This window comes from Bos grunniens, chromosome 2 (assembly GCF_055505025.1).
Source record: "Bos grunniens cultivar Pamir isolate PY7600 chromosome 2, Bosgru_T2T1.0, whole genome shotgun sequence".
In the NCBI taxonomy this organism is placed as follows: domain Eukaryota; kingdom Metazoa; phylum Chordata; class Mammalia; order Artiodactyla; family Bovidae; genus Bos; species Bos grunniens.
The window spans coordinates 106,853,659-106,875,681 of NC_141166.1; the positions used below are offsets into that span (position 1 = coordinate 106,853,659).

At 36.2% G+C, this 22,023-nt stretch overlaps 1 protein-coding gene across 5 annotated transcripts in view; it reads right to left on the reverse strand.

The window, feature by feature from the left end:
- The window catches only part of SCN9A (sodium voltage-gated channel alpha subunit 9), a 166,566-nt gene that overhangs the window by 51,133 nt on the left and 93,410 nt on the right, over nt 1-22,023 (reverse strand). For 3 of the 5 annotated variants that reach the window (XR_015152763.1, XM_086370745.1, XM_086370772.1), the window contains exons 10-17: nt 21,067-21,273; nt 19,189-19,476; nt 16,608-16,979; nt 13,681-13,810; nt 11,977-12,215; nt 9,281-9,454; nt 8,160-8,516; nt 5,088-5,564 (exon numbers count right to left, since the gene is read on the reverse strand). Coding sequence is in view for 4 of the 5 variants with exons in the window: in XM_086370745.1 (XP_086226871.1) it covers nt 5,088-5,564; nt 8,160-8,516; nt 9,281-9,454; nt 11,977-12,215; nt 13,681-13,810; nt 16,608-16,979; nt 19,189-19,476; nt 21,067-21,273 (2,244 nt within the window). In the remaining variant the exon portion in view is untranslated. The remainder of the gene's footprint in view (nt 1-5,087; nt 5,565-8,159; nt 8,517-9,280; nt 9,455-11,976; nt 12,216-13,680; nt 13,811-16,607; nt 16,980-19,188; nt 19,477-21,066; nt 21,274-22,023) is intronic. The other 2 variants (XM_086370753.1, XM_086370760.1) reach the window with 2 other exon arrangements.

Consider the following 22,023-nt stretch of genomic DNA (forward strand, 5'->3'; position numbering starts at 1 on the left):
AGATTTGGCACGATTTAAAAACAGAAAAAAAAATTAAGCCAGATGCCAATCACATTGAATTATTGCACCTGGCTGAAAAAAAATTTTTTTTTTCTCTAAGCAACTATTAGCACAATGCCTGGAGCATAGTAGATCTCAATAAATATTTATTGAATGAATGGATGCATTTCATGCTTCATTTGAGGCTCATAATAATGAAGCACTTCAATGCTAATGGTGAAAATCTGCAGTGTGTTAATGTTTGCCGAGGGCTGCACTGCACCCCAGGAGGAGATTGATTCTGAGGGTGGCCATCAGTTCAGCGTGTATTCCGAGAAGCAGTGACAGGAGCCTTATTCTCATGGGTCCCTAGAGATGACAGCATGTCTTTCTTGATTCTGAGACAGACTCATCCTCAGAGAAATGCTGGCGTTCTAATGCCAATTATTGCCTCAAAACTCTTAAGATATTTTACTCAGCACCTTACTTGAACTCATCTCTGGTCATTTTCTGATAAGGTATTTGATGACAAAGTATTTTGCCTTCATTCTGGAGTGTATATATCTAACTGTCTATCAGAAGAAGAAAACTTGCCTGAGAGCTAATGCTAGAAGAGGGCAGAAAAAAGAAAAAAAGGATGTTAGGTCATAACAGACAGGGTGGATTTATTTTCCAGATGGGGAAGGGGAAAGTAGGAAAGGTCAGAGATTTTATTTCCCCCTGTTCAAAATGCAGATTCTTAAACAGACAAATGTAGAATATATCCCCAGCCCTTGAATAAAGAAAATGAATTTTCAGAAACCTGGATCAAGACAAGCCAGAGATGAATTAGGTTCATTTATGCCCACCAATCCATCACAGTGGTCACTGGGAGCACCGCGGCAAGGATTCTGAGTGCATCCAGACTTAGACAGAGAGCATTTGCAGGATGCAGCCCAGAATGGGCATTTGCAACAAGCTCCTACATTTGTCTTTACACATAAAAATTTAACCTGTAGCAAATAGCTGCTTACAGTATGTACATGACTACTCAATTTCATACCTATGGCAATTGTTAATTGGGCACTTATTTTTCAGCAAGCACTTGTTTGTTTACCCAAATAATGTAATCTTGATTATAATTCTATTTTGCATGTAAGTAAACTAGAAAAAAATAACCAGAGGATTTTGTAAATTGCTCAAACCATGGAGACAGTAAATATTAAGGCTAAGATCTAAGGCAAGAATTCTCTCTCCAGAGGCTGCCTTCTTCACCATACTCCAGGTAGTGCTTAAGACTTAAATAACTGACATTCAGTTGGGCAATATTTTCTATCGGATAATCATGATTTGCCTTTTTGGGAAAAGTTCATCAAGAATTATTTCAAAGATGAAAATATAGGAAAGATACAAAGGAGAGAATAAGCAATTAAAAAACTGGGAACTCAATGGGAGCTGAAGATTAGGGGAATTAGAGCAGAGAGCTTAGCCTGAAATGATGTAGAAACACTTCAGGTAAATAAGGAAATGTGAATTCCTTTTAGTGTTCTGAATTGAAAAATAAAACCAAGTCATAACTAGAAACATTTAAATCACAAGGCACTGGAGAGGAAGACTAGATGCAGGTTGTTACAGTTGGCAACTGCTTAATACTACATAACAAATTTCTTATAGATCTTGAAATTTCATTACTTCTCAAGTCCAGTATATAGTCAAGCGGGTTTGAATACACTCAGGGTGACACACTTTTGAGATATGTCATGGAAAATGTCTTAAGGACAAAATTTCAAAGCCCATAATTTAAAATCTGAATTTCTAGAGGCTAATAATGATGATGAATACAATAATAAACACGATACCTAACATTTGTTTGCTGCTGCTGCTGCTAAGTTGCATCAGTCATGTCTGACTCTGTGCGACCCCGTAAACGGAAGCCCATCAGGCTCCTCTGTCCCTGGGATTCTCCAGGCAAGAATACTGGAGTGGGTTGCCATTTCCTTCTCCAATTTGTTTAGGGCTTACCAACTCAAATACTGTGCAAATGACTTAAAGAAACTAGTTTATGTATTTTAAATTATGACCTACAAGGTAGCCTCAAGCTCCTGAAAATTATGCCACGTATTTCCATTTCTATGAAATAGAAAAAATGTATTTTTTCTCAAGTAGTTATGACTACAATGTCATAAAAAAACTCAATGATAATTAAAAATATTAAGTTACCATCAAATGGTCTTTGGATAACACAGTTTAAGTGCACTAAATTTCATGCTTTTTAGGTTTAGGAAAGGTTTATGGGACAGGTGGCAGAGTAATTTTATGAATGGTTAAAATAGTCTATTTCAGTACCAAATAACTTATAGATGAAATCATTAATTATAGACAGTTGGATACTGCTGCTGCTGCTAAGTCACTTCAGTCGTGTCCGACTCTGTGCGACCCCATAGACAGCAGCCAGCCAGGCTCCCCTGTCCCTGGGATTCTCTAGGCAAGAACACTGGAGTGGGTTGCCATTTCCTTCTCCAATGCATGAAAGTGAAAAGTGAAAGTGAAGTTGCTCAGTTGTGTCCAACTCTTAGCAACCCCATGGACTGCAGCCTACCAGGCTCCTCTGTCCATGGGATTTTCCAGGCAAGAGTACTGGAGTGGGGTGCCATTGCCTTCTCCGAGTTGGATACTATGTCATCACAAACCTCCTCTGGATACCACAGGATATGTAAGTTCTTCAGAAGCATGGCTCAGTATCCCAGGGGAGACAAACTGGGTAGGAACCCCATTAGGAATGTGAGTTTTATCCCTGAAAGGGACAAAGACAGGAGAATAAAGGCAGACTTATGCACATCAAGACTGGGACTTGATTTTGCTCTGCCCTGAACGAGTTTCATAACTGTAGATAAAGTGGCTTTCTCTTACTGGCTTTCTGAATTAGAAAATGAGGTGCTATATGGGACAGGTCTATTAGATTCCCTTTAAAATGTTATAATTCAACATACTAAGAATATGATATTTGCCAGCGACTTAAGGAGATCCATGTAAGGATAGCCACAGGCTTTGAGCAAAGAAAAAATGACCAGGTAAGAAATTATTCCTCTCAAATGTGAAAGTTGCTCAGTCGTGTCCGACTCTTTGCGACCCCAAGGACTGTATAGTCCATGGAATTCTCTAGGCCAGAATACTGGAGTGGGTAGCCTTTCCCTTCTCTAGGGGATCTTCCCAACCGAGGGATCGAACCCAGGTCTCCCGCACTACAGGCAGATTCTTTACCAGCTGAGCCACAAGGGAAGCCCAAGCTACCACAGTGCTTTAACACCCAGAATCTAAGCTTATTCAGAAAGTCTGCTAGGCAGTTAGGGTTTTACAACTCTAAACTTTGTAGGCAGAAAAATGGGTAATTGAATTCGTTTTTCTTTTCACATGAGTCTAGACCCAGATTACTGCTTCTGCACAGGGTATGAGGAATCGAATTTTCTACTTTCAAACCAAAACAACTATACCTTCTGAATCTTTGGAGTTATTAACCTCTTCCACGCAAAGATTTTTAAAATAAAAAATAAAATATTTTATTCCTTACTTTGTGATCTTGGAGATAATTTCTTTGGCTACTTAAAACATATATTCATAATTTATTAATCATATATTTATTTAGTGAATAAGTATTGAGCATTTACTATGTACCTAGTATTGGTTACATGGCCAATGCACATGTGCACACATACACACAGAGCTGTGTATCTTTTTCCAAAATCCACTCTAAATTTAAGAAGGATAGGTCTTAATATGTGTGTGTGTGTGTGCTCCTTCACTCAGTCATGTCTGACTCTTTGTGACCCCAAGGACTGTAGCCTGCCAGGTTCCTCTGTCCATGGAATACTCCAGGCAAGAATACTGGAGTGGATTGTCATTTCCTACTCCAGCGGTTCTTCCCAATGCAGGGACTGAACCCACATCTCTTGGGTCTCCTGCACTGGCAGGTGGATTCTTCACTTTCCCACTGTGCCACCTGGGAAACCCAGATCTTAATATAGGGCCAAGCAGATAGAAGATGTTTGGGAAATACGTGTCAAATATTTTCAGATGTGACCTAAAGAGAGGAAAAATATTGTAAAATGGTATCTTAAAACTTTAGAGAGATGCCATAAAAATCCTGTCATAAAACTCACTTATGATTATATTCTATATTAATAAAAATGCAGCTCAATAATACTTTGAATATATGCCCCTAGAGGTGGGGAAGGAGGATACAAAAAAGTTGTAATGACGCTTCCTGTTCTCAATGAGTTTATAGTACTATTTGATGCATATAATAATTTTTTAAGAATATAAAATATAATGCTAAATAATCAGTACAACTTCTGAGCACTGTGAATACTGTTCTAAGCATTTTACATGTGCAATTCATTTAACCGTCACCTAGCTCTTAATAAGGGCTAATAATTTTATATACAAGGAAACTGAGGGCTGTGTCTTAAAGGGCGTACTCAGGATTTTGACTGAAGAAGGAGACCCCAAGCAAAATCACGCAGGTTGTGAGTTGTATGTGGCCCAGAAGAAAACTGGCTTGGTTCAGGGGTAGGAGCCCCAGGGTGACACAGCCAGTCAGTTGGTTGTGAGGGCATGATATGAAGGCTTTTACCTACAGTGTACAATTCAAATCTATCTTGGGGATCAAGGATACTTCAAAGGAGTGATGTGATTAGGATTGGACCTGAGTAAAATTAATCAAACAGATGGATTAGAGTAGATGGAAAATGAAGGCAGAGATATCGGTGGGGACACCATGTGGAAATGGCTTAGCCAAGCAGAGGGCAAAGGCAAAGGTGATGGAGAAGAGCTGTGGATTCAACAGACACTATTAAAGCAGACTGCATATGACTTTACCGTTGATGACAAACGGAATAAAGGAAAGGAAGACTTAAATATTCCCAAACTTTCAAATCTAGCTAAATAAGATTGTATCAGTTATTAAGAACCAGTAGGTAAAACCTTACCACGTGAACCTTCAGGAAGTTACTGTACAAATTCACAAAGTACCTATTAGTATGCATATTAGAAAATAATTCATGACAGCAAAAATCTGAAATTTTAACTCATAATAAATAACATTAAACAATATATGTAAAAAACAATCTTACCCCTTTGCTGTATTCGCTATCTGAATCACTGCTAAGTTCCTCAGTGTTCATAATTTCCAAATCAGATTCCCCAGGTGCAATTGGTACTGTCACTGTGAGGCTGGGATTATGAATAAATGACTGACCATCACTTTCTTCCATTAAGTATTTGTCCATGCTGTTTCCAAAACCACTGGTTTTATCTTTTTCTTTGTGGAATTTGTGATCCTTGCTCATTTCAGCAAGTGTGCGGTTAGAGATGTAGTTTTCCTTTTTACAATTTAGATCTTCTGTTTGTCTAATCTCTTTGGAAATCTTTGGCTTTTTGGAAAATGCTTTTAGAACAAACTCCCGTAAGGTTTGTTTCACGTAATTTATTCCCTTCTTAATTCTGGCCACTGCAATCTGGAGGTTGTTTGCATCAGTGTCTTCTTCAATGGCTGTAAGATTGTCTGAACTAAATGAGCTCAGTAATAAAGCAAGAAATAGGTTGAGGACCTATGTCAGGAGGAGAATAGGGTTGGAGAAACAGGGAGATGGGAAATAAAAAAGAACATAAATACAGTTTTCTGAAATATAGGCCAAAATCCAAACCAGCAATGAAGAGCTCTATACATCTTCATCCATAGATAAGAACACAGGATGGGGCAGCAGAGGAGAAGCTAGAGTTCTCATCAATCTCCCATGTGTGAGCCTCTGTGCACGCTGGAGCAGAGGTCAGCCCGACCCTTAAAGGGCCAGCATGAGGAGCAAAGAGAATGCTCCCTCACCATTGCTGTGATGTCATTCCTAAACTCATTTCTACAGCAGAAAACCTGTGTCCAAATTCCCTTTTATGCACCTAAAATGCCCTCTTGACATTTGCCTTTACTTAATATTTGTTACCTGTGAGAAACAAGTAGAACAAGAAAATTGTGACTAGTGTCTGTTGTGCTGAAGGTAACTTAAGCCAAGATCTGCGTTTACTTTTCCCAGAAGATAAACTTCACTTATTGCAATAAGTGGAACATATAATGCTTTCAGAGTTCCTGTAATAAAATACTCTGTCCAAGAATTGTGCCAACTTGCAACTTATGAGACTTTTAAAGCAAAGAAAAAGATCTGCCCATTGAACCCAATTCAAATGAGATAATGGCATTATGATTGGGTGGCTTTACTGTCAATCATTTTGGCCCTGGAAAATATTATAAAACAGGTCAGGATAACTCCTGTCCTTGAAGCAAAATTTTGTGTGCAAAACCATTTCTGTTTTCCTCCTAGAGGTAAGGGTACAAGTAAACTGAATATTATTTTTAAAAAAATTCTCACAGAGGGCTCAAAATATGTAAATTATATTTTTAAAATATTTTATATAAAAAAAAGATAACTGAAAAACCCTTTTGTGTAAGTCTTTTCATGGCCAGAAACATCTACTTCACATTTAAACAATCAAAATTATACCAAACTGAGGAAAAAGGACTCACCACTAATTTTGGTCACATCTAGAATAATTTCTCAGAAATGTAAGTAGAAAAGCATAAGTAAAAAAATGTCTGTGCTAATATATCAGGCTTAAGAGAAGAATCTGAGATGGAGGGGAGAGAAAATCACAGAAATCAATTTGATGAATCATTAAGAAATTTTAAGACTATTTTCCTGTTGGTCTTCATTGTCAATAAAAAAGTATTTTTCGCTATAAAATATATGTTCGTTGATGTGTGTGTGTTCTGATAGGAATGGTGATGACGAACCAAGGGCTCATTTTCCCTTTAGTTTTCTTAATCATTGCAAATATTAATAGTTTTTTTCCTTCAAATTTGTAATTAGATTTAGCTTTTCTAGCTTTATTGAGATATAATTATCATATTACATTGTATAAGTTTAAAGTGTACAACATGGTTTGATGAGCATATAGACAGCAAAATGATTACCACTATAGTGTCAAGGAAGACCTCCATCATGTCTCATAATTACCACTATTTTTTTTGCAGTGAGAACATTTACGTCTACTCTCTTACCAACTATCAAGCTGGCATGGGGGCTACAAGGATTAAAAAAAAAAAAATCTAGCAACTTGTTTTCAAGTCAATGGGAAGTGAAGGTCCTAATCATATGGCTGTTACCATATACAACCATACTTGATGACTGGCTGACCAACTACATCAAATGAACATGATGGCTTTGAAAACTGAAGTGAGCCACTGAAAAGCATTTTATTGCAATTTTCTCCTGCCTCTAAGCTTGAATATTCCCACCAACAGGTAGGTATAAGATAGAAGGAAACAGAAGGCATACAAGCTAAGAAAACAGTAATGGAGAAGCAGATCACTTGTAAAAGAGATGCTATAGAGTAGTGGTGGGCAAACTTTTTCTGTAAAAGGGCCAGGTGGTAAATTATTTAGGCTTTGTAGGACAGAGGATCTCTGTCTATGTAGAGTAAAACAGCTACAGACAACATGAAAATGAATAAGCATATCTGTTTTCAATAAATTTTGCTTATAGAAACTATAATTTGAATTTCATTTAATTTCCCTGTGCCAAAAAAATATTTTTCTTTATATTTTTAAACTACTTTAAAATGTAGAAAACATTTTAGCTTTGCAGGAATCATACAAAAACGGGCAGTGTGCAGGATTTGGCCCTTGGGCCATATAGTTTGCTGATACTTGTTATAGATGCTAGTCTTATATATGACTAACACAGCAGGACTAGGCCTTCCATTTGCCTTGTTCCATTATAAATTCATTTTGTTATTATTAATTTAATCATATTCTGTTTACCAGCATAGCTTCATGTTTGAATCAACATTTAAAAGATATGAAAACCATGGATTAATTCATATGACATTACTATCAAAATGAAAGAAGTAGAAAAATGAAAACTTTCCATTAAAATAAATATTGTGAAAGCTATAAATAAGCATTATCTGGCAGAGAAATTAAGACAATAACTCATTATCTTTTCTGTTCTTCACTGGATTAAAATAGTCAATATTCTATTACAATTAATGGCTTTAGACCTAATTAACCCTATAATTATAAAAATAAATGATCATATCATCATATAATAATTTTCTATGGAGAATTTTAAATGTATGAACAGGCGATTACATACCACCAGGTTTCCAATGACCATGACCATCATGTAAACAATAAGGCACATGGCTTGACCGGCTACCTCCATGCAGTCCCACATGGTCTCTATCCACTCTCCACACAGCACCCGGAACACAATCAGGAAGGAGTGGAAGAAGTCATTCATGTGCCAGCGTGGGAGTGTGCAGTCTTCATTGATCTTGCAAACACATTCTTTGTAGCTCTTACCAAAGAGCTGCATGCCAACCACAGCAAAAATGAAGACGATGATGGCCAACACCAAGGTTAGGTTTCCCAGAGCCCCCACTGAATTGCCAATGATCTTGATCAGCATATTCAGTGTTGGCCAAGATTTTGCTAACTTGAAAACTCGGAGCTAAGAGTAAACACAAAACTTATTATCAGTTTTTATGAAAAAGTTCTCAATGTTTCCAGTCTTGAACTTTGTTTCAAAATTTAATTCTAAAATATTATCATTATCTAGTTAAAATCAATTATTTTTATTATTAATTTTTAATCTACTGTCAATATTCCTATTATTTTGTTATATTTGCCACTATACAATTACTACACATATTTTGAAGAAACTGTAATTTTAGTTCAGGATAGTTATGGAAATCTCTTATCACAGTATCAGATATTATATCCTTTAGAATTGATCATTTATCCTTAATTCTATTTTCTGATACTTTCACAATTTTTTTTCATGCTGACATAAGGAGAAAGTTCAATATATTAGAGGGAAAAGGATTAAAAAGTCATTTTTTAAAAAATATTTTTGACATCAGACAGCAATTTTGAGGGGATAAACTTTATGAAATCCACAAAGTTATGAACATATTATAATGATTGAAATTCTATAAACCATAAGCTTCTTATTGTGATATAAATTACTGCCCTATCATTATACTAGCATGTAGAACTGAATACGTCTTCAAGATCCCAAAATTAAAACATTCAAATATTGTTGAGCTCTTTAAGTGCATTTGCTACTGAAGGAACTTCATTTTACTAGCTACTGAGATCTAATCTTATATTTTGAATCACATCTCCAAAAGTTAAAAAAAAAATAGTAATGTGAAACCAAAGAATCACCCCTTTATACATAGAATATAAAGGCAAGGTTGGGTCTATATTTACCAGTCTGAATGATCGTAGAACTGACAATCCTTCCACATCTGATAGAAAAAGTTCCACTAAGCTTAAGGTCACAATAAGACTATCAAAAATATTCCATCCTATTTGGAAATACTCATATGGATCCATGGCAATTAGTTTTAAAACCATTTCAGCTGCAAAGATGCCAGTAAAGACCTACACGAGAAATAAAATATATATCTAGTATTAAAAGGTATGAAAACAACCTAATGATGATAATGACTATTTGTGTAGCATTTACTGTGTTTCAGACAATGTGCTTTATAAAGATACTTTATAAACATATATTATTGTTTCATTTAATCCTATAAACCAACTATCACTATTCCTATAGCTATAAGCATTGAAGAGTTAAGAAGCTCTGACTCTATCAGTTTTCATCACCTTTAGAGAGCATTTTAGAAGAGTACACTAAAATCTCTGATACATAAAACCTTTGAAAATTAAGATAGGCACTCTTTGTAAAACACTTATTAAATAACTTATGTCAACAAGTTATTCTGGAAGATAGTAAAAAGGAAACATTGATACTGAAATTTTGAGCCAGTCTTTTTTTTGGTCTGACTGCTCTTAGAGTAATAAGGAATAAGTTGACTCACTCCAAAGATGTATCAGTAGAAGAGGAAAAAGTATTTAATCGATACAGTGGCAGCTAAAGTAAGATTTTCTACTTAGTGATGTCTGATTCTTTATGACCTGATGGACTGTAGCCTGCCAGGCTCTTCTGTCCATGGAATTCTCCAGGCAAGAATACTGGGGTGGGTAGCCATTCCCTTTTCCAGGGGATCTTCCCAACCCAGGGGTTGAACTCAGGGCTCCTGCATTGCAGGCAAATTCTTTATCCTCTGAGCCACCAGTGAAGCCCCAAAGATTTCCAAAGCTTTGACACAATAGTACATCACAAAACATCATTAATTTATGACATGGCATCAAAAGGACTCATTTAAAAAGGCAACAGCAGAAGTCTTATAAATGACTTGGGTGCAATTTGATTCAAAGAAACAGCAAAGAAGGTTCAAAGGGAAATGGTTAGCTCTATAACTGTGAGTCATTTGTAAAATAATACATCATTAAGAAGACTGGCAGGGAGCACCCAGACTTGGGACTGTATAGACAAGAAACATGATGAATCATTTGTGGATTCACAGTGATACAGACAACTCAGTGAGAAGGTACTGGTATTCATGATCTGACCTCTACCAACAATTAGAAACTAGACAGTCCTGCCCTTTTGCAATTAGGAATAGAAAGAAGAATGCTAACTCAGGGCACATGAGTTTAAACATCCTGCCTTGGAATATGTGTAAGAAATTTTGGATAGAAGACCAACTCAGAAACACTCCTTGACTTCAAATAGCAATTGATTTGGGACCATGGCAAAAGCAAAATTATCTTATACAGACATTTTGCAAAGACATCCAGAGTTATTCATGATTGATTAAGAGTTACACACTGGGACCTTTTGGCTGTGAAATAGAACTTCTGCCTGGTTATGCAGATTGCTGGAAACTAGCACTTTCTGTTTGCCATAAGGCATTAATTGAGTGTGATCACCACTGCCCATTTAAGAGGTCACTCTGGCATCAACTTTCCTAACAGAATCCTATATCTTCCTGAAGCTTACAGATCCCTTCTAGGCTGCTGTTATTTCTTCTGTGTCCAGTTTAATCATTTTGACTTCTAAATATTTTTGTTCTTAAGGCTTGTTTCTGCTGATTCATTGAAAGCATGATGATTATAAAAAACAGATAATTAATAAGGAGCTACTGTGTAGCACAGGGAGCTCTGCCTAATACTCTATTACAACCCATATGGGAGAAGATTCTAACAAAGAGTAGATATACGTCATGTGTATAACTGATTCACTTTGCTGTAAAGCAGAAACTAACACAACATTGTAAATCAACTATACTCCAACAAAAATTTTAAAAAAAAGAAAGCATGATGATTACGATGATGATGGTGATGACTGATGAAAACAGGTTTAAGTACTTACTATATGCCTGGCTAATAAGTAGAAAGTCTTCATTCCTCTCAATAAATATTAATAAATAAGCATTAATTTTATTTATATATTTAATATAAACAAAGCATTATTGTTATATTAAAAATAAAATATTATTTTATAAAGAAAATATTATTATTACATAAATGAGAAAATGAAAGAGTATAGATATTAAAATTTTTTCCCAAGGTCATATAATGAGTAGGAGGCAAAACCAGGACTCAAACTAAGGACTTTGGGATTCCAAAGGCCTGAATCCTTTGCCTATATGTCAAAACAAAGTGTCCGTAGTTTTTCTGAAAACTTGTAGGGTATGTACTCACAAGTAAGCTGCAAAATAATTATAAAATGGCTTAGAAAGTATCAAGTTTTCAAAGTGTTGCTGCTAACAGACATGCCTGTCAGAAAACACACATATTTACTCCCAAGATGGTGACCAATTATGGAGATAATGCTGTTATTCATAGACCTCAATATGCCTGCAGAATTACTTTAACATAGTGTTTATTACCAGAAACTTCTCTCTGTACAATGATTCACATTATGAATCCTGAACATGCATAACTAACTAGCTAAATATCCATCTGACTTAAGAAAAAAAAAAAACAGGAATGATAATCATGACAACCAAAGAGAGACGTTCTGGGTACATAATACACATTAACAGACTTACCAAATTTCCCACAACGAGCACATTTTTGAATTCCTCAGTCATTGGGTGATGTTCCATAGCCATGAACAATGTGTTTAAAACTATGCAAATGGTAATAGCAAGATCTACAAAAGGATCCATTACAATAAAATAGATAAATTTTTTGAATTTTATCCAATATGGAGAGCAATTCCAGATCAAGAATGTGTGTGCAAATCTGTACCACCAAGGTGGACATTTCTGTCTGGACTCCTCAAGTTCTGGAAGAAAAAACCACAGAGATCACCAAGTTAATCATTAGCATATTATATATTTTATTGCTAACCAGATACACATCAGCAGTACACTTTAACATTGAAACAAGTCTTCTGCTTTATACTTTGTAAGTTTAACAATATCCTTTCTACGAAAGCATAGCATATAACATAAAAATCTTATATCATGCATTCATTTATTAGATCAATCATAAGAAGGCAGTGAAATTAATGAATAAGAGCATTTATGGGTATCTCTGAGAGAAACAAGCACTTAACATATGATGTTAAAAGAATTGATGTTTTCTTAATTCAGATAATGTATATATTTAAGATAAATGTATATAAACCAATATATATACATACAAACACAAACACACACCCCAATATATACATTCCCCTATGCCCTGAATCCATTACAATAATAACACATTTCTATTCTCTCCAGGAAAAGCTTTTGCCAGCTCACAGGTGAAAATAATCCCAGGACCAAGAGACTAGAAATAATTTATAGAGCTATTCATGCAATAGGTAGCACACACCATTAGCCCATTTAGTTCTCATCATAAATTTAGGAGGTGGGTGAAAACTTTGTCTGGGCCCATCATGGGTGTGTTGGGGGATGAGGTGGTATCCCATGGATAAGGTGGAACCAGAGGCTTGTTGAGGGGAGAGAAGGTGGGCGCCAATACATTATTGAAATTGCCGCCCTTTGGCTGATCACTACTGTTCACATCATATTCTCTAAACTGCTTTCTCTAGCGCTTTTGCATCACTATCTTGAAAGATGTTGTGTCACATATTACCATTTTACAATTTTATAGAATGTTCTCAGAAGCAGAAACTTACAGAACCTGGAAGTTGGTATTGTTTTCTTGCCTGTTAGAAAAATGATCAATTTCGAGAGACTAGGTAAGATTTCTAAGAGTATATACAGTAAAAGAGTCACATAGCCCTGGGCCACCCTCACTGTCTTCATTTAGTACCATAAAGCTGTTTATCTTTGAAAGGTCATTATTGTCCAAAGAAAGAAAGAAAGAAAGAAAGTGAAGTCGCTCAGTCGTGTCCGACTCTTTGCAACCCCATGCACGGTAGCCTATCAGGCTCCTCCATCCATGGGATTTTCCAGGCAAGAGTGCTGGAGTGGATTGCCATTTCCTTCTCCAGGGGATCTTCCCGACCCAGGAATCGAACCCGGGTCTCCTGCATTGCAGGTAGATGCTTTACCGTCTGAGCCACCAGGGAAGCCCTTATCACCCAAAGCCTGTCTTTAATCACAAAGAACTTTATCCCCTTTTTAAGCACTAAAGACAATTCCATTAGTACCTATTGGTTAGTCTTACCATTGCTCATAACCATTTTACATTCTTTGAATTCTTCCTAAGTACTTGCTGTATCTATTCGAGGCTGACCAGGACTTACCTGAATTTTGCTTAAAAATCTGTATGGTTAAGAGAATGTTATTCCATACCTTCTACAGTGTTTGTTAATATGCTTGCCCTACTCATTGCCCTTTGTCTGAGATTGGGGTCATTCAACATATCCTCAGAAAGGAGGTAAGAACTGTGACGTCTTTTCTTGTGTATTTGATTGGTTGTACCCTGAAAAAAAAAAGATGATTAATTACAGTTTAAGAATGGCATTTCAATAAATTGTAGGTAGAAAATAAAATCTTGCCCACAAAGTTGTAGTGAGTAATTAGAGCCTAGACTGTTGATTTGAGTCATGGCTCTGCCATTTACTGGCTGTGTACCATAGGAGAGTTACTTAACCTGTCTCCATTTCATCACTGGTGAAATGGAAATAATCATAGTACTTGCCTCACAATCTTGTTATGAGGATTAAATGGCTTAACACTAAGGAAATAAAAACTAAAATGAGCTGCTTTCATTGTTATAATCACTATCATTATCTATCTTTCTTGGTCTCCAATTTATTCAGATAGCTTTACTATGTAAGAGTCCTAACATGAAAACAGCTAAATAAGTTTTGCAATGGTGTATGTGTGTGTGTGTAAAGGAAGAATTTCAGTGTTCTCTGATAAACTTCTGTAATTATTCTTTGTTGGGGCAATAACAGGGCAATGGTCATGACTGTTTCTCTTGCCAAAGCAGATCTCATGAACTGCTCTATCAAGATGAATGACTCAGTAGAAAAACAATGATTAAGACTGATGGACACTGTATCAAAATGGAGAATGTAAGCTCCATCTAAAAGAGGCTTCAAAGGATTGCTGCCATGCAGGAATATGAGCTCAATTTTACCAGGTATACCATATTTATGTAAAGATATCTTATTTCTAAATCTCGGCAGCTAATTCAGAGTTAAAACACTGTGCCAGTTCAGTGCAGGCCAACAATACACACACACATACACATATATACATATAGACTTCAGACAACTTTATGGAGAAGGCAATGGCACCCCACTCCAGTATTCTTGCCTGGAAAATCCCATGGATGGAGGAGCCTGGTAGGCTACAGTTCATGGGGTCACAATATGTGGTATGTATATATATATGTGTGTATACACACACACACCATTCTACAAACATATACATAGATATACAGATTTAGAGTTGTAAAGTATAGTTGTTTAGATACAGTTATATATGCTTGTATATTAAAACGTAGACAAACAGGCATAAATAGATGTACGTGTGTTTATATGCATGCATGTCCATATATGTGTGAGGATACACACACACATATTTGCAGGTGGCTTCTTACGGAGATCTGTCTATAACCATGTTTTAGCTGAAATACTCTCTAATTTACTGACTTTCTGGAAGCAGTGATTTCTTTTTTCCCCAAGTCAAACAAATAGCTGTGTTGATAAAGCATTTTTTTCTCCATGTAGACATGTCTCAGGTCTCAAAGTTATATTATTTCTCATGCAATTTTTTCATCTAAACTGTACATTATTTCACGCTATTATGTTTTGCATTTATTTCTATTGAATTATAAAGTATCCACTAATTACTCCAGCTCTGTAGTTTTAGTCTTAGAATTTAGAGTGATAATGATTTTTCTGTGGTAAAACAAAGTATTAAGTGAAACATTTCATTTAAAAATAGGAAATAATCTCTAAATCTGATATACATTATATAATCTTTTATAGGTAATACACATTATTGAAAAGCAAAACACAGCAAAGATACGATTCCATGGAAATTTAACATGCTTGTTTGATAAGAAAAACACCTTGACAGAGGGCTGAAGCTGTATCATGCAAGCACAGAGGTCACATATGACCTAAAAGCATATGCATGCATTCAAACAAAAATGCATGCGTGGCCATGGCTTTGATGGAACTTCATTCTCACTTAAAATACTTCATTGTCTGCAAATATGATTTATGAATAGGTGGCACAAGTTCAGAGCTTGTTAAGTTAGTCAAAGCCTTTCCAATATCAAGCAACACAATGTAACATGGTGAGTGACCTTAACACATAACCAAGAAACTCTAAAACCAGAAAGATCTCACTTTCAGGCTTCATCACACCCTTTTCTCATACCACTCAATGACTCCCGAACTCTTGAAATTGTTGTTTTGGAAAGGTGTTTTATTTTTATCTTATATGTATATGTTTGCATTTACGTATGTATTTTGGATATTATGTTTTTATTCACAGATTTCAGATGAAAGAATTTTGGTATTTCTTTTAATGATAACAGTGTGTTTCATTTATGTGTGGGGGAAAATCACAGTTACTCTAAACTATTCCTAAGAAGTTTACCACATCCTGGAGAGAAAGTGTGGTGGTTAAAACCACAAGCTCAGAAACAGAGGGCCTCTTTATGAATTTCAGGACTACCATTTATTGGCTGAGTGACTTTGCACAAATTGTTTCATTTCCCCGTGACTCAGTTTCCCCAGGTGTATAAAAGGGATAGTAATATATCACCTCCTAGGGCTGCTATAAATACTAACGTGTCTGCTATTATTATTACTATTATTAATTATTAAGAACTCAAATAAGATCCCTTGGAGCAAGGTATATATAAAGTAGTGACTTGAAAAAATAGCAGTAGGTGGCAAATAACCCAAATCTCCTTACAGACATGGAACCTATTATCAACTAATAATGTTAGCATTATCAATGCATTTTATGCTGATATATATATTGTTTTCTAAGGGGGTGAGTCATAAGCAAGTATAATATCAGTAGATAAGTACTATTTTTTCAAAAATGGGATTTTAAATATGTTGGAATTGGATACCTACAACAATAGTATAAGGATTACATTAATCAGTTAAAGGTGTGTTTCTAGCATAAAAAGTATTGCAAGATGCAGAGCCATTCAGAGGACCAGAGAGAAGGCCCCTCCAGCAGAGAAAGTGATGGATGCAAGAATAAGGGCCGAACCATGCCTGAGCTATTTAAAACGTCCTTACGCTGTCATCAGAAGTTGCCTTATCTATTATCACCTCTGGCAGGAGCTGTCCATTGGGTAGCATGAGGGCGGAGGGTCCATCCACCAAGGAGACCACGCCATTGCAGTCGACAGCGCTGTGCATCTTCCCGTTCACTGGCAGCACTGGGGGAGACCTACTGGCTTGGCTGATGTTACTACTGCGCCGCTCCCGAGGTCTGTGGGGCACAAACAGGGAGCCCCTTCTGCTCTCGTTGTCACCAAAGATGCTGTGCTCGTCGTCGGCAAATTCAGTCTCAGATCCAATATCTCTTCCTCGACCTTTGAAGCTGAAAAGACTTGTTCTGCTGCTCCGCCTTGCAGAAAACAAGGAGCCACGAATGCTCAGTGGTGACTGCAGGAAAAATAAAAGGTGATGTGTATCTGCTGAAGCAGACGTGCATTTCCTAGAACTCCTATGAAGATCACGGACCTGAGGGCAGAGGGCTCTGTACTGGGTTTAAAAGAAACATATTTAAAAACAAAGAAATTCAGCAAAACAACAAATTCTTTCAAATAAGGAATAAGGAGACTGGAAAAGTTCATCTTTTCAGGACCAAGTGCGTTATCTGCTACTGTATCATTCTCTATACTTCTGGCATCAAGTTATCTCTCCACTCATTCTGTACCATTCATGTTGCTATAAATAAATTATTACTTAAAAAAGAATTTGATACTAATAGCTGTTACCGAGCTGTTCATACATCAACCCCTACATTGCTTAAGTACTGAAACTTTCTTGAGGCTAAGCCCACACTGTACGCATCTTTGCATTCCGTTGCTTGCAACTCTACCCTGCACACTGAGGGCTCAGTTACGGTCTGTTAAGAAAGACATTCTAATTACCAATGGATTTACAAAGTCTTAAAAATATTTTTTGTCGTTGTTGTTTAGTCACTCAGTTATGTTTGACTCTTTTGGGAAACTGTGGACTGTAGCCCGTCAGGCTCCTCTGTCTGTGGGATTTCCCAGGCAAGAACAGTGGAGTGGGTTGTCATTTCCTTCTCCAAGGGATCTTTCCCACCCAGAGATTGAACCCTGTCTCCTGCATTGGCAGGTGGATTCTTTACCGCTGAACCACCAGGGAAGCCCCCATAATAATATTAGAACATGGAGAAGAAGCTGTCCAATACTAAAGAGGTGAAAACAAATCACATTTATATGACTTGTGTCCAAGATAAACTATGTGTATAAATCAAACTGCATATTCCTTGGGTGTATCTAATTCAATGAACATTAGTGCTTACTATGTTAAGGACAATGTGATAGGCATTGAGAATAATGGGAAATGCATATAGTAACGTCTTTACCTTAAAACTAGCTTGAACTGCTCCACTCATAGTTTTGTTTTGCTTTTTTTTTAACCGATATTACATTCAAGTTCTATCTCCCCAACTAGATTATGAAATCTTTGAAGGAAGGGATTCTTTCACTTTTGTGTATATCTGGTAGGGTCCTACAGACTTAAGCAGCAGAAGCTAGAAATTTTAATGACATAAATGAAAATGAGAGTAATTCTAAGTGGGTAACTGAAGAGCAGATTGGGAGGAGCAGAGAGAACAGAGGACTCTGTGGATGGGTGGCCCCTGAGCTAAGGGGCAACGAATGGGTGGCCCCATGCCAGGAGGAAAACAAGGAAGAAGAGGAAACCATGTGCACCAAGTCAAAAGCCATGAGAACATAGGGCATGGAGGGGAGAGTCACCGTGGTGGTGGACCGAGGCTACATGCAGGCTGACAAGAGTGGGACTAGATCAAAGCCAAGGCATTGACAAGACGTGGGGCTTGTTCTGTAGTCAGTGGCTATTCAACATAGTTTTTGTCTGCTTTTTATGTTTTAAGTTGAGCAGAAAAACTACTTGGTTTTAGAAAACTTATTTGAAGGGACTCTGCAGTGGAAACCAGGGACGTGTAAAGAAGAATAGGAATTCTTGCTCCTGGAGGTTTGTAGGCAGGAAGGTCTGAAATACAGAGGTGTCAGTGGGGGAAAAAAAAAAAAAAGGAAAGAGAAATTCCACACAAGGAGAAATAAGAGACTATGGGAGGGACTAGATGTTAGAGACTGGTACCTTTTGGGGTAGAGGCAGTAAGGTTTGGGTGACTGATATTCTGGTGATCCCTAAAGTGGTGACTCCTTGCAGTCATGTGGTGACTACCTACAGTAGTCTGGTGTACCTACACTGGTGAAAAAAGAAAAAAACTAATCTAAGGTTAGTTTTTAACCAATGAGGCACTGCAAAATGAAGACTAAATAAAAACAAGAAAAGGTAACTGATACTGTAAATGTTTTCTTCATTTCTACGCTGGTTCTCATGAACATGTGTTTTGGATATTTATATTGGAGAAGATATGACAATTCTAAAACTATAAGCTCCTTCAAAATGGTCAAACTTAAATGGAAGACTATACATCTCTATGTTCTTTCCATAAATGCCCAGTCATCAATAGGTTTTTACCTAAAAACATACTAATGAAGTCACTCACTCTTCTCCTGAGCGCCCTCCCCTCAGATAGAACTCCGTGATCCCACCTCTGGCAATACACATGTGAGGGTGTCAGTGGTACCTGGTTAGGGGTAGACAATCTTTTTTCACGTGCTCGCCTATGACCTTCAACACCAAGGTGGAAACTTTTTCTCCTGATGCTCTCCTCGGATTCCGATTTGGACAGTTTCTCATCGTCTCCCTTTTCTTCCCCACTGGAGAGTTTCTTTTGGTTCTTTTTCCTTCTCCTGTTTCTTCTTTCTTTAGCACTTTTAGAGCTCAGTTTGGATGTTTCAGAAGAACTCTCAGAGAGACCCATTATTCTGCTTCTCCCAATGCTGGTATATTCAGCTGCTGCTAATGCTATTGCCTGTTGAACCAAGAGAACACACATACAGTGAGTCAATTCCAAGAACTGCAAAATGCACCTCTTTACCACAAATTTAATTATACTGTGCATATAATCCTGTCCCTCATACGGGAAGTAATGTTTCCTTTGCATCATGACTGAGAGCTTATAAAATATATGTTTATCACTTCTCCTGCATTGTTAATAAAGCCCTACTGTGTTTCATAATTAAATAATTATATACTATAACTATACTTATAATAAAGCAATTTTAAATAGTATTGTAAAAGTTTTAACTGTAGATAATTCTGGGACATAAAACTCATATCAACCGTGTGATAAGATAATTCATTTGTATAAGTTGTTCAGGTATACAGTATACTTCAATATTATCAATAGATTCACGCACTTCTATAGTTAAATGAAGAAAGAATTATTTTAAAATAATATTAATTATTACAGAATAATATATCAAGAAAATAAAAGACACTTTTAGGGATTACCCAGGAAATTCCTGCAATAGCCTAGTGCTAACCCTTTTATAAAAATTAAGGTTTTATTATTAAAAACCCTTGTAAAACCTTCCAACCCTTACAAAATTTGGAATTAAAGATATTGTGAATAAAAAGCAAGAATTACTCACAATCCTACATCCCAGGAATAACTGGCATTAACACGTCTTTCAGTCTTCATATATTTTTAATGTATATCTTACATTCAATTTTGTATTCTATGACTTAATATATTATTATATTAACACCTTTTCCTGTCATAATATTCTTAAAACACATATCTTATGGGCTGAGTAATATTTCAATACACAAAAATATTATAATCCTCTTAGCTACTTTCTAATTTTTGGAAATTTAAATGCTTTCTGATTTTTAATATTAAAATATTACACTGAACATCTTTCTGCCTAAAAGCTTCTCTGCATTACAGATTACTACCTTCCCCCAATAGGTTAGATTTCTTGAAGAGATTTTACTAGGTCAAACCATCAACTTATGTAAAATACTTGAAATTTTGGTTCTCTTAGTACAAACTTCCTCAAACTTTTCCACTGACGTACCCCTTTGGAGGGAGGAGTAAGGAAAAATCCACAAAAATTTGTGACTTAATCTAAAGTGGTCACAATCATAAGTATGATTTTTTCAACATCTCACATTACCTTAAAATTTTTGCAACTTTAACCGAAACTGATGCCCATTTGCTTTCTACTCCACAGTGTATTTGTTAACTCTAATATCAACATAATTTTCCCTAAGGACATGTGTACAATTGTTAGTGTGGGGAAATAACATCATAAATGTTTTGGGACTTTGCTTAATACCATACACACTGAGGAATCATGGGGAACAGGCTTAGGAAAAAGAGCTTAGAACATTCTCCATGCTGAAGTGAGCTGATTAAGGTAGAATGAAGCAGATGTCAACTCTAACTCAATACCAAATTGCTTCCTTTGACCACACCAGAATGAAAATTCAGTTTATATGAAAGAATCCAGGAGAGAAAATCTCCCTGGGAAAGGTCGGACAGAGATCACAGGGGTTCTGTTGTTCCCCTTTGCCTGTTCACTTCTAGGAAGAATTTTAAACCAAATAAAAATACCTCAGCTTCCTCTTGCTCTTTTTTAAGTCGATCCAGCATCTGCTGAAATTCTAACTCTTTCTGCCTCGCTTCTTCAATGTTTGCCTGGTTCTGTTCTTCATAGGCCATGGCAACAACAGCCAGGATCAAGTTTATTAGATAAAAGGATCCCAGGAAAATCACCACAACAAAGAAGATCATGTAGGTTTTCCCAGCAGCACGCAGGGTCTAGGCAAAAAAGGAAATCATTATTTTAATAACACAAAGGGTTTTTTTTTGGTAAATCATTTCAACTTGAATGGCATATTAAGGCATGGTAAGTCAAGCAGTTCTGTATAGTCTCATGTTATCAAAAAATAAAGGAATAAAATTGTATCTTCATGGAAAACAATCAGTATTAAAACACACACTTTTCCAAGACAAAAGATATAGCAATGTATTAAGCCTGTACCAAAATTAAATATGATTCTACACTATGATAAGCTTAATAATAACTCTGAATTTTTTTCTCCCCTAGTCTGAATATTACTCAAAAACTAGCTGTTTTTACTCATTTTCAAATTATAGGACTAGATAATTTCTATAGTATCACATTCTGATATATTAAATATTAATGTTTATGTTACCACAAGGTAAATAGCCTTATTAAATGAGCTTATGTATTCAACTTTTACATATTTTTAATTAACACTAAACATTGTTAAATGTAATACATGTTAAAAAATTAAATTGTACCAACAGATATTAACTGAAAAATAAGTCTCTTTATCCTTTCTCTAAAAACTCAGTTCCTTTTTCTATCAGTATCAGTTGTTACTGAATTCTTCTTTTGGATAAATTCTTAGTAGTGGAATTCTTAAGTCAACAGGTATATTCATTTTAATTTTCATAGAAACTCCCACGTTAGCCTCTCCAGTGGTTCACAGAAATATGTGAGAAAATCTGCCTCCCCATAGCTTAATCAGACAGTATCTTCCT